Genomic DNA, 13,958 nt, shown 5'->3' on the forward strand with positions numbered 1-13,958 from the left:
CATTATATATCAAGAAAATGAATTCATCTAAGGAAAGCTAATGTCTGAATAGATTGAAATGCAGAAGAAAAGAACTAAATTGGTGGCCTCTCTGAAACAGTGGCCTTTCTAAAGGCCTGCCTCTAAAGTATGTCAGTCTGGAACAGACATCCACCAGTCTTTCATCAGATTCACCTGGTCTGTGGGGTTAATACGAAGTTCCCCAAAGTAGAATCAGTGTCCAAGTGTCAGCTCAGAATTGTGATCATTTTCACTTAGCTGTCATCGAAGGGATGCAAGACCCAAGGCTTTTTTTTTTTTTTAACATCAGTTTAAATCTGCCTAAGTGGGACAACATATAGTCTCTTTATAGGAAATCAACATTGCATGTTCTATAATAATTGGTTATACAGGTTGTCCTGTAATAGGCTCTCAAACTTCTTATAAAGTACTGTTTCAGAAAAATAACAAACTTCATGCTATGATTTGTTTGTTAAAAGTTATTTCTGAAAAGAAGAAAAAAGACATTATAATAAAAAAACTTGGTGTATCAATTACTGTACTTATAAAGATAATTCTTGGGAATGAAGGCAGATGTGAACAAGACTCAAATTTAATATGCTTGAGATGTAAGATAAAACCATGACACACCTGGTTAGAATTATGCAAATCACAAGTGTAAAGTTTTTCCCAGGGAATATCAGAGTGCTTGCTAAATCTGATTTGTAAACAAAAGAAGTAAGAATAAGTCTTTGGATATTTCCTTAAGCTGGTGTGTAGCTTTTTTGCTATTCTAATAAATTAATAAAACAAACATTTTTAAAAGAATTAACATACATCTATCTTTATGATCATGTAATGGCTCTGCTTAATTGCTGGTAAGCAAGCACCTTTATGGCCTCAGTCACTTCATCACCTGGTGCTGTCTGGTCTCACGCTCAGGCAAATGTGTTCCTTCTAGACCTGAGTGTTCATTACTTAGACAAGCATTACTTGTAATCACGATAGTACAGAACACCTCGAAGTAAAATTACAACCGAAATCTTGGGTTCCTTACGTCCAGTTCACAGCGAGCTTGCATACATCTCGGTGGGTGTTCTTGGTTTCCTAGTGTTGCACAGTGGAGAGGAAACTGTGTTTAAGTGCTTTGCTGAGGATCAGATGAGATGATGGCCACTAAGAAACCCACACGGTTCTATTTACATATCATTACATTCAGGAAATAACTTTAGATAAATAATCCCGTAGGTGTGACCTTTTGTCTTACATACTCTAGACAAATACACACATGATTAATGGGGTGTGTGCGTGTGAAAGTTTCTCATTATCTGATTAACAACAACTTTATCAACCTAAACAGATCATCAAGTGGCATAAGAAGTTGAAAAAGTTACCCAAAACTTCCAAATCTTACCACATTATTTTTGTAGTTCCCTGATAGGAATACCACCCCTCCACCCCCCACCCCCCCACCCCCCGCCCAACTCTCCACACATCGGGAACCTGGAAATCGTATGTAATTCTGAAAATACTCAAATGCTAGTTGTACGGCTGTTGACATGGACACCAATTTAGAAGCTAGGAATGATGGCTACAGGGTATTTAGAACATAATTACTGCTATGCTAGGTATAGCGAAACATCGATCCTCAAAGCCTCTTTTGGGCTCCCATTGTTTCAGATCTTGTAGGTGGCTCAGCACAGTATCAAGTTGCTTGTTCAATATTAGCTCTGTGCCAGAGGAGACTGATTCCCTTCCGCAAAGCTCTGGGAATCCACCCCTCCTAGCAGAGGCAGGGTTAGAGGAGCGCAGAACTGGGGACCGGGACAGGAGAGGGAGAGACAGAGAGGAGAGAGAGAGAAAGAGAGAGAGGGAGGGACGGAAGAAAGAGGGGAGAGAGAGAGGGGGAAGGAGGGAGAGAGAGGGAGACAGAGAGAGAGAGAGAGAGAGAGAGAGAGAGAGAGAGAGAGAGAGAGAGAGAGAGAGAGAGAGAGAGAGAGAGAGAGAGAGAGAGAGAGAGAGAGAGAGAGAGAGAGAGAGAGAGAGAGAGAGAGAGAGAGAGAGAGAGAGAGAGAGAGAAGAGGAGAGAGGTGTGCGCGCACGCGCGCGTGCTCAGGACAGGGCGCCCAGTTGCGGATCGCAGAGCCCCCCAACTTCCCAAACCCGTCGTGGTTGCCCGTTTTGGCCTTGATGGGACAGAGTAGACCGGAGTGGGCCGCCTTGCCCCTAGCTTGCGGGACTAGCTGCTCTCGGGCCTGCCGGGAAGGAAAAGGGTCCGGCCAGGGCTTCAGGGCGTGGCCGGAGGAGGGGGCGCGCGGCGAGTGTGCGCGGGGTGCGCGCGCGGGGCCGGTGTGAGCGCGAGTGTGAGCGCGGCGCCATTCCCCGTGACGTCAGAGTGTATTGTTGTTCGCGGGGCCGAGCGGAGCATCCCCCGAGCTGTCACCGCGGCCGCCGCGCAGCGCGAGCACCGCACGAGCCAGCCCGGCCCGCGCCGCCCCCGCCCCCCGGCCCCGCCCCCGCCTGGTCCCGCCACCCCCGCCCGGCCCCCGCGCGCCGCCGCCGCCGCCGCCGCGCGCCCCCACCCCCACCCGCCGCGCTCCGTCCCTCCCGCCGCCGCCCGCGCCTCCCCCCGCCGCGCGAGTGCGGGTCACCGGGTCACTGGGTCATTGTCTCGGCGCCCGCACCCCGAACACCCGCGGAATCCCCCCCACGTCATCCTCAGCACCATCAATGAGATGCAAACATGAAAGACAAGAGGAAGAAGAAGGACCGCACCTGGGCCGAGGCTGCCCGCCTGGTACGTCCCGCCCCGCCCCGCGCCCCGCGCCGCCTCGGCCCTCGCCCGGAGCCGCCGCCCGCTCCCCCGCTCCCCGGCTACGGCTCTTTGTTATTCCGCGGGAGTGGGCTTGCCGGGGTCCCCGTGTGCGTGCGCGCGCCGAGGGGCGCAGGATTATCTCGGGGACCCCGCGCCCCGCGCACCCGGGACCGCCCGGGACACTTCTTCCCGGGACTTGGCGCTGGGAGTCCCGCGGCGCTTCCCGCGAACCGGTGAATCTTCGAGCGCTCGGTGCGGGGCACTTCCCTCTCTGCCGCTCTCGAGACCTTTGTGTGGCAATTACCACTCCCTCCCCGGCCCTCCACCCCCTGGAATTTCATCAATAACTCCGTGCACAGTCCGGGTGTCTGTGTGTGTGTCCCGCGTTTGTGAGTTCAGATCTTCCACACGTGCATGCACCGTGTGTGTCCGACTCGCACTTGGAAGGCGTGTGCATGTGGGCTAGGGCTCTGTGTCTGTGTGCCGTGTTGTGTGCATTCCGTGAGGACACTGTGCGAGCATGTTTTGTGTGGACCCGTTTCGCGCTGTTTGTAGGTACTGTGCTCTGCCACGGTGTCTATGCCTTACGTTCTCTGCACGTGTGCAATTCCTGAGTGTGTGTGTGTGTGTGTGTGTGTGTGTGTGTGTGTGTGTGTGTGTGTGTGTTTGGTGAAGTTGGGTCAGTGACATTTGTCCTGGGAGATTAGGAGTGTGCAGCTACGTGTGTTTTATCGCTGGCTTGCTGGGCGGCGTAACTGGCCTGGTATTCCTTTTCTTTAACCTTTCGGAGCTTAGGTTTTAATCATCGTAAGAATGTCTCTATAGAAATGCTGGTTGGCAGAGGGGCGTCGGCGTCCTGGTTTTGGTGCATGTGTGTATATATGTATGTGTGTGTGTGTGTATGGGGGGGTCTCTTTTCTTATTTCCCCCCCCCCATCGTTTAAAGGACAGCTGTAAACGTTTTTATGTGTGTGTATGTGTTTTAAAAGGATATTTTTGTACAGCGAGTCTCACGGGAACGCAAGGCATTGCATTCGAAGCTCAGCCTTTTAGAGCTTCGACTGCATAAATCAAATATTTATTCACCAACTTGCTATCTGTTATAAATTGGCCAAAAGAAAGCAGTTTGCATGCCTTGGGATTTTAGGTGGGATGTGGAGACCCAAAGATGCTTATTGGGTTGGAGATGTTAAAGACTGTTTTAGCATAACTGTAGTCATTTTTAAAAGGTTCTGAGTAAGTCTTATGCTCAAGGAGAACATTTGTCAAAAGTAATTATCTGAGTTTCCTTGAAGGGCCTTGCTGCTGTGTCTCTGTATTCTAGCAAAGGGTTTTAGATGATCAGCCCTATTGCCCTGCCAAGAAGTGACAAAAGTCCCTTTGAATTGTAGTCTGGTTATTGGGAGCGGGAGTGGCCGAGCTCTTCTACTTCTTCATCTCTTAATTTGGCCTTGGTGTCTGTTATCATTTCTGCCCTTATCTGTGATTGTGTTAATCACTAAGTCCCTCTCTCTGTGGATGAATGGGCAGATGATAGCTACTCTTTAATGAACTGCCTGGGCTAGGAAACTTAGTTGTGGGGGAATATGTGAGGAGTAAGCAGAAGTGTTAAGTCGATGCCAGTTTGACTTATCAGTGGGATTTTTGCCTAGCTTACAAGTACATTACTTATTGTTTGCTTGGCCATTAATTCAGAATTGTGTGTGGGTGTGCAAGGCTTCTGAAAACACATTATTCGGATTCCTTGGAGTAGTAATCAAGGGCTATTATAGAGTTTCAGTGTATACATTTTAAACAACTGCACAATGAGTTGATTTATAAATATTTAAAAATAACGATTCATGAATTAGCCATGCCTGCAGAGAATTATTTAATAGATATCATTATTCTGATGGAATTCAGAACCAGACATTTGTATTCCAGCAGTCTGTGGAAGAATTCTCAGAAGAACTGAGCTTCATTTGACTGAACGGTAACAGAGATATTGATATGTCTTGCAATAGATTTCGTAATCTCAGGGCTTTTGGTTGTTGCTGAAAGTTGCTTTTTTTTTTTCTTTCCTCTCTTGCAAAGTTTATTAATGGGCAAAGACACATTAGAAGTCATCAACACAAAAGCTTTAATGATAGACCAGATGTCTCTATTTTAACCAGACATATTGAACTAGTAGTTATGGTAATTTTTCAATTTGGTTCAAGTTATTTTTCCCCTGGTAGTTGTACAAATGTTTCTGTGTTCAAAATGTGACAGTTGAAATAAAATACTGGATAAAATAGCAAGTAATTGTACTGGAAATATCATTTTCAGAAATTCGTGATTTGTAAAAGTGAATTACGATAATTCTTAACTTATTTAAGAGAATAAAGGAGAAATCGATCCATTTGGGCAATAGCCACATTTTTTCCCCTTCTCTCTATGATTGCATGAGGGCATGTGCACTTGAGCTCTCTTCTATACTTGCATGATAAAGTATCTTTACTTTTATACTTAATAGTATTACTTTACACTCTAGGGAAAAAATCCTTTTTAATCATTTGAGAGATAGAAAATGTCATTCCATATTTCAGTGTGCACCCGCTGATTTTTCTCTTGTTTTGGGACTTTGTGCCCTTCTCCATCAAATGTTAAATCAGGCATCTGATTTGAAAAGTAAAGATTAAGAATGGGATGGAGAACATGCCACTGGGTAAGTGGTTCTTTGCAGTGAGTGAACTAAAGATGGAACACCTCAATTAACTTTAAGGATAATCTTCCAGTTTGTGCTGTGTATGCATACAATCTACCGGAGTGTGTGTGTGTGTGTGTGTGTGTGTGTGTTTTCTAGAAGAAAAACACAAGGGGAGAGAAAATGTGAAATAAGATATTTTAAGTGTGTCCCAAAGCTTGTGTTTAAAATGTAGCTTTGCTTCCATTTGAAGAGAAACAAAAACATGTGGAGGAAGAATTTTTCTGCAGTGAGAAAGAATTTCTAGTTGACAACAGAATTTTTGGACTGCTTTCTTTGTAAGAAAAGTGGACAGTGCTCCAGCTCTGTAACTCTTGAGTGGCAGCTCCAGGCAGTCTGTTTTAGATAGAGATGCGGTGACCAGCTGTGGGATTTCCTCTGGGTGTGTCATGCTTGTATGTGGTGGGCTTGCTTAGCTTTGGAGGGAAGGAATGGGGTCATCATTTGCCTTCTGTTTTCAGGAATGCAGTAGTTATAAACAGGCTGCCATCTTAAGACAGTAATACCACCCCTCCCCACTCCTCCCCCTCTCTTGTTTCCCTTTCTCTGCCTGCCTGCCCTGCATCAGTTGCAGAATTTCAGCCTTTGCCTCCTCCACTCCCCTCCCCCATGGCCTTCTGCAGTTGTAGTTGTTACTTTGCGCATTGCCATTTAATATGGAGTCTGCTCCCCAGCCAGATGCGTTTTCATCTGTTTCATCTGCTCTTTCTGAGGTTGTAGAGTCTCAGAGGATCCCCCAATCAAATGGAAGTATTTTCTGTCTTAATATTTGCAGACCACAATAAGAATAAAAATCAAAACCATAACTCACGTCTAGCTGAGGCTTTGACTTTAATCCTTTTGGCTTTTATCTCAATTCTTCACTCTGTTACTATAAATACAGTTTCTACCATTGTGAAAAGATCTTCTTGCTATTTTGTAAGAAATGGGGATTTGACAGGACTTTGTTTCACTGCTCTGAGGGGTTTCTTTGTTACTGGCTTAACACAGAACATACTGTTATTTATATATTTATTCCAGCTTAATTCTTTCTTTTTTGACATGCAAAAATGTTGGGGCTTTGAGGACTGCGTTTTGATAGTTTCGTCTGTTTTGTTCCGAGAGGGAATGCTGCTTTTAAGATAATGGTTCAATTTATTCATTTGTTCCAAGCTTCTTTCTATGTGTTTGATTCCTTACAATCTTTGTTTAGTTTCGGTGGCACGTGTAAATAAGTCTGAACTTTACAGTAGCTCTGTGTTTGGCAGTGTGGCAAGTAATTTACTTATAGTTTACATGCCTTCATTCAGACACTGATCAGTTTAATTTGTTTCCTTTATTTATTTATTTATGTTTGGTAGTTCAAGGTGACCTTTGGTGACATAATTTTTTAAACTATAAAATTGCCTCATTGGAAGAAAACAAGCACATACCTTTTTATTTTATAGTAGGATTACTGAAGGTTTTAAGTAAATTGAAATTGATAAATCATATTGTTCTTAAATTGCGTGGAAGGTATTAGTAAGCAAAGGAAATCTGTGAGGAAGCTTTACATAGTAAAGATTCTTCTGGACAATACATGACATCCTAAATAAACTTAATATTCTCCTAAAACAGAGCTGTTATAACAGAAAATTACATAGTTATTGAGTTATTGGTCACTTGGTCTTTGTCTCGGTATTATGGAAATAAATATAATTTCTCTGAGAAGATAATGAGTTGTAACTTCTCTGTGCATTTTTCTCATTGTGCCATTGATGCTTAAATTTGGGGTGTCATCAGGCCTCTTCACAGAAAAGGTGGCTTTGACTTATGATTTGGGGTCATGCCGTGATGTCTACTATACACTGCATATGCATATGGTTGTGCATGAGCTCATTGACTCTGGATCCCAGCTCCTCAGTTGCTGCAAATGGAGTTTGGGTTTCAATCACCACAACTTCTCTTGGTTTGATCCAGCTGTTTTCTGAGACTCCGCTTAGCACCATCCATGCTTGTCTGTCTCTCATCATCTCGTCTTTCAAATATGGAACTTAAATTTCACATTAGAATTTGAAAGCTAGAAAAAAGGGTTTGTTTTTTACTCCATGCTTATTTAGAAAGAAACCAGCTTCGAGTTTATAAGAGCCAAGTGTACTTAAAATTATGAGTCATGGAAACTTAGCTCTAGTGTTTAGTTACTTTTCTTCCCCCTTGACATGAGAGTGGATTTTAAGAACTGATTATATTTTAGGTTTGTCTCTTTTTTGAAAAATACTTCAGTGGCAGATGATTTACTGGCTGCCAGAAATGGTCTTCCTTTAGCTTTGGAGACCTTGGACCTGAGAGGCATTGCTCCCTGGAAACACTGAGGTACACACAGCATGCAATATTGCAATAGTTGTAAAACTTTTCCCAAATGCATTAGAAATACAAAATATACCTGGTAAGGTATATGTTGTGGGTTACTGTTTAGATGGTTCAACTGCTGGAATGGTGTGGTGGTATTGTTCACCCCAATATCTGGCCTCTGGTTTGATTTTATTAATAAGACTTGTTAAGATTCCTGCTACAGAACGGAGGATTTGAGAAGTGAACTTTAGTTCGATGGAGGAGTAAGGGACAGTGGAAGGTGACTAAGAAGATGTGTGGGCGGTACCTGAACAATAAGGCAGGTGCTGGTTTACAGGTCCACAGACCAGAGAAGCGGTGGGTACCTGGCAATCTTGGAGAGCTTGATGGATGAGTTGGAACTGGGTTTGGGTGTGAAATAGCAAGTTTAAACAGGTGAAGAGAGAACATCCTAAGAAGAGAAACGAAAGCGTGTCCAGTGAGCAGAGAAGTCCAGAAATTTCTGTCTAGTCAGAAAATTGCTGGGAGATGGACCTGCAATACAACAGAAAAGGGTGAACAATTAGGAGAGAGACTTGGAATTCTTTAAAAGGCAGGGTAGTGCTTTGTAGTGTGGGGCAGACATATAGGTGAGGTGGAGGATTATCTCCCTCTCATCCCCACAGGGAAGTACAAGACAAAGAACTCTTCCTTGTAACATAGGGGTTTTTTTTTTCAGCAAAAGAGGGTGCCAGACAGGTGTATCTGGATCCACCCACTAATTGGCCCTAAAGGTTCTGGAAAACAAAAACAATCCAACTTAATTCTGTTATATTTCCTTTACCAAATGAAGCAAAGTAAAACTCCATGAATAATGCCCATGTGTACACTGCACAGAGCACTGCACTGCACTTGCTCCCTAAAGCAGCGCTTGAGATGAGGAAGGTAGCTAGAGTTATGTCAGCCAGCGTCCAAGGACGTGTTCAGTGCCACTTGTGGATGCTTAAGGGGCGTGGATGAGCAGCATCATTTTAGAAATGTTTAATTCTATCCCGCTCCGCTCTGTTTTTGTTCCTTGATCACGTGGTCATTTTAACTGATCAAGAAGTAACTGATTTGCTGCTGGCAGGCATGGTGAGGGTTCAGTCCCACAGGAGGCTCCTTCCTTGCTTTTAAGGGCCCCTTCTTTTCAGTCCCCTCTTCCCCATTCCCTGTCCTCCTCTTCCTTTCCCTCTCATTATCTTTACCTCCCTCCCCTCTGAGTCTTCTCTCACTATGTCAGAATTCTGCATGAAGTTGTCCCTTGTGAGGAATTGACATTTTCCACTTTTCCCCTAAGCTGTGAGTCCAGCTCTTGACTCAAAAGCTGTGAGTCCAGCTCTTGACTCAAAAGCTGTGAGTCCAGCTCTTGATTCAAAAGCTGTGAGTCCAGCTCTTGACTGCTCCCTGGCCTTGTGTCTGCAGAACTACTTTGAGCTCTTTGCCTGCACCAAGTGCCTGGATTGCTCTTCTTTTGTCCCTGCACAGTCGGTAGCAGCTGAAGTCTAGCGGGACTGAAACTTTCTCTGAAGAGTCCTTAGGGAACAAATAGAAACATTATATGATTAGACACATTGTTTTCATTATTAAACAAATCTACACAGACGGGTGGCAATTAACAGCTTTATCTCTTGAACCTAGACACCTTCCTCCCCTCTTCCATCAGTATTTCCACTTGAAGTGGTAACAATTAACTGTTGCTGGGTTTAATGTCTGCAGCTGACAATACCAAATTGGGACTAGGCTCTTCTCTAGGTTGATTGACATATAGCCCTCTGACACATTCTTATGTCGGTTTAAGGCAGATTCATGCCCTGGGATCCGAGCCAAAGGGCTTGTCAGAACATTGACTTTAATAGCTGAAATATATAACTTAAATGACATCTGAGACCTTAGCTTCAGCAAAACTTGGGGAACTTGAAGAATTCTTTGAGGTACTGCAATTTATACTTTGTAGACAATATTAAAAATTGTAAGAATTTGTCTAAGCTTGTGCACATATGCATTTAATTTATGATACAATTATTTATCATGGATTTATTTTGCCTAATGAGCAGGTATGAGTTTAGGAAAACAGAAAAAATAGGAGAAAAGTGGTTAAACCTACTTTGAAAACTAATTCTGTAGCTGGTATTTTGGGGGTGAGTATTTTATTCTTCCAAAGCAACTATTATGCAACAGTTTATTTCCAAATAAATCAGAAAGCTAAGAATGAGTTCCAGTTTTCTGTGACTTAGAGGAGGGGCGGCATGGACTGTTCACTGTAGTCACAAGAGAGGGAGTGTGCCTAGGATTTCATCAACTAAAATGCAGAACCGCTGTCAGTAATTTCAGGGAGATAGTGATGGAGATTGGGTCTTGGGCCTTATTTGTCTGCTTTGTCATTATGGACTCTTGATGTAGTAAATACATTTCTTATTTTTATAATTTTAATGTTTAAATAAATACTATGCATGTGGTCTTTGTGCATATATCAGAACCCTCTGGCTAAAGCCGTAGAAGTAAATTATTCTCTAGGTGTCAGGGTTCCATGAGCTTCCATACTCCCCTTACCCTCACCCTGAATAGAAACTTATCCTGAAAAAAAAAAAAAAAAAAAAAAAAACTATAAGAAAAGTTCTAGTCTTTAAGGAAAAAAAATGCATGCTGTAATATCTTCAAGCTTTTGTAAGAAGAGATGGTCACAGCATGTTTCTTGTGTACTTTCCATTTCATTTCTTTCTCTCTCTTTTAACTAACTCCAGATTTTCAGTTAATTTGCTTAGTCAAGTATGCTTGCTTCTGTCCTGGTTCTCTTCCCAACACTCTTCCTAGTTCGCCTTGCTGGGTCCCCCCTTCTGCTGTGCATTGCTTTTTGAATCAGGACATGTTTGGGTTTGTCCAGGCCCCTATTTCATTCTACGGCTCAGCAGCTCTGAACTTTGCTCACACACCTCATTGGCAGTTCTCCTGGTGGAAATATCAACCCTCATCTTCTCCGAGTTTCGAATTTATGTGAATGATTCCTACTGTTTGTCCCTAAGTACTGTGGACACTTCAAATGAAATTTGTCAGATACATTGAAACATTTGTTGAATACTTGCTGCAAATGTGTCATGCACACAAGGAGAAGACTGTCTTACAGGGACTTATATATGTGTGTCTAAGCCTTGGACCCCCTTCCGTTCATTACAGTTTACCTAGTTCTGACATTTCAAATAGTTTTTTGGCCTTTAATCTCTTCCAAATCTCCCTGAAGCTGCATAGCAGTCTTTCAGGAACAGATCTGCTATTATTGAGTCTTCTGCCTAAAGACTTTTTAGATTTCTTTTAAGCTGAAGCCCAGCCAGCCATACGGAGCCCCATTCAATAAAGCAGGGCCCTTGTAAAAGTGATGCATGCTTGCTATCCTTGACAATGTGCAGAAATTAACATGCCCTGCCTGTCATACACCACATAAACCCTCTTGTAGATATAACCAACCATCTTATCAAATAAGAAATACAGAGCCGATTCAGAGAAGAAAGCCAAGAGGTCAGAGCTAAAAGCCAAAATACCACCACACCCTCTTGTAGTGTAGCACCTTTTTTTGTATTCTTGGGTTTATGTTATTTTTAAACAAATGATTACTTTTCTTTTACATTAGTTAAGTTTATTTTTCAATCTCCGTGATCAACGTCATTTCTGGCGCTATACTTCCGCTTCTTTCTGAGCCCTTTAATGTAAGTTTTTATTTTACTCTTTTCTTTTAAAATTTAGCCTTCTGGGTCTAAACACAGTCTTTTTCTATAAGAGGCCCTCACTTAAAATATGTAATAAACATTGTCATTTTGTTGTTTTAAAATTTATTTATTTTGTATGTATATATAAGTGTGAGTTTGTCCGTAAGCATGTGTGCACATGTGTATGGGTGCTGGAGATCAAACAGGATATCTCTCTCTATTGCTCTCCATGTTATTTTTAAGTTTTTTCTTTTATTTTTGAGATTATAATTACATCATTTCTCATTTTCCTTTCTTCCCACCAAACCTTCCCATATGGCCCCATGCTTTGTTTGAAATATATGGCCTATTTTTCATTGTTATCTCTCTCTCTCTCTCTCTCTCTCTCTCTCTCTCTCTCTCTCTCTCTCTGTATGTATGTATGTAAGTATAACCTGCTACCTCTTTTTTAAAAGAAACAATCTGTCCCTTAATCTGCTCCTTTTGAGTTTCATTGGATAGGCTGAGCAGTGAGTCCCAGGGATTCTCCTATCTTCACCTTCCCAGAAATGGGAGTAAGGTGTGTGCTGCTTTTACTTGAGTACTGGTGATTTAGCTCATGTCTTCATGCTTGTGAGGCGGACACTTAACTGAGTCATTTACCCAGCTTCCTCGTATTGAGACACAGACTCACATGACATTACAGCAATTAGGAAAGAATGAGTAAAGGGATGACTTCTCTTTGGGTCACTCATACTGTTCTCTAGAATCCTTCATCATAAATTGAGTTATAATATAGCCACAGTTTGATACAAAGGTGGCTAAATAGTTTCTTTGAAGCATTATTTCCCAATATATGAGTTGCAGTTCAAAAAGACAGACATCTCTCTACAAAGCTCAAAATATATCTCACTTAAAAACATTAGAAAAACTTAGCAGAATGAAGACAACCCAATTGGTACTCTGCCGTGAATGATAGTTTAGCTGGCTATAAAAAGTCAATGGAGATAAGCCTTTGTGCTAGAGATGTTTCTTGTGTTCATGTATAAGTAAATGTGGCACCTGACATACTGTGAGCCTGTTATGATTTATTAGATAATATTCTTTTTGTATCTGAGAGTTGTTCCATATTCTTTCATCCTTAAAAGTTTTGTGGTTTTAATACTCTTTCTTCAATGTTAATTTGTAATTTTTTTTATTCTGTTTGGTACTTAGAATGCATTTAATTGTCACTAACTTCCCATGAATCATGATTTCATATAGAACTTACTGCATTGCATTCTTACCAGAGTGTAAGCTCTTTTAAGTCTTGTATAGGTTCCCTTAATATTTGGTAAGTTTGGCACTTGTAGATTATGAGTGAAAGAGTATGTGAGAAGAACAATATAAAAATGACTCCCTTCATCCTGAACAGGATGCACTGATGAAAGTGTGGACTTTATCAGACACAGCTACAGATTTCAAAATTAGAGAACCAAGTTTGACAACTTGGGTAGAAACATGGGCATGGAAGGAGCAGTAAAGTAGTTCATCTCATATAATTCTTATGGAGGATCTGGAGAAGCAGTTTTTTAGAAGTCAAGAATCAACAGAGACAGGACAAGAAGGGCACACAGACGAGGTCCTGCTTACAGAAGACTCTCTGTGGCACAGTGTTGTGGCGATGCTTTCCTCCTTGCTGGTGGCTGTTGTTACGCACTGCTGTCACTGTCCGCTGTGCCGGGGCAGGTCATCATGAAAGCGTCATAACCATCTGTGTTTTCATTATAGAGTCAATGTTCAAGTTATTAGGCAGAGATCTAACTGGCAGGCTCTAGATATCATGGCTGTTCCCTGTCTAGGGAATGATGGGGAGGTATGTATGGTCCCTACAGTCCCTGTGGTAGAAATACATCCATTTATATTTTCATGGCAATAAGGACGTCCAGATGAGGAACACTGAGCTCATTGCCTTTGCCTACCTTTCGTCTCAGAAACTCTTGTCCACTTTCTTTTCATCTTGTCATGAAAACCACACCAACTTCACAGTAGTGTTGCTGAAAACTCTTGTCGCCGTTAATGCCTTATAGTTTTTCCTTTGAGTGACCTAATCACTGAGTTCTACCATTTTTATAGCTCTTATTTAATTAAATTTTTTAGAATATCATACATGAGTTCTGTATTTCTATTCTTTTCACCCCTTCCTCTTCTTCCTCCCACTCTCCCATGTCCCCTTTCCTTCTCAAATTCATGACCTCTTATTCTTTAATTATTACTGTTACATATAAATGTGCATACCCACAGACAGACACAATATGTATATTCCATTTAGTGTTGCACATGTATATGTGTGCTTAGAGCTGACCACTTAGGACTGACTAGTCTATCGGGGGGGGGGGGGGATCGTCACTGGAGAAGACTGATTCTTCCTCTGTCAACAGTCATTTATTAT

At 42.3% G+C, this 13,958-nt stretch overlaps 1 protein-coding gene across 1 annotated transcript in view; it reads left to right on the forward strand.

The window, feature by feature from the left end:
- The first annotated feature begins 2,602 nt into the window (after positions 1 to 2,602).
- The window catches only part of LOC128112578 (putative Polycomb group protein ASXL3), a 50,542-nt gene continuing 39,186 nt past the window's right edge, over positions 2,603 to 13,958 (forward strand). Inside the window, exon 1 of the mRNA XM_052741632.1 lies at positions 2,603 to 2,776. Within this exon, the coding sequence (XP_052597592.1) occupies positions 2,723 to 2,776 (54 nt within the window). The 5' untranslated portion in view covers positions 2,603 to 2,722. The remainder of the gene's footprint in view (positions 2,777 to 13,958) is intronic.

This window comes from Peromyscus californicus, unplaced genomic scaffold (assembly GCF_007827085.1).
Source record: "Peromyscus californicus insignis strain IS unplaced genomic scaffold, ASM782708v3 Scaffold_17__1_contigs__length_78620276, whole genome shotgun sequence".
NCBI classification, from domain to species: domain Eukaryota; kingdom Metazoa; phylum Chordata; class Mammalia; order Rodentia; family Cricetidae; genus Peromyscus; species Peromyscus californicus.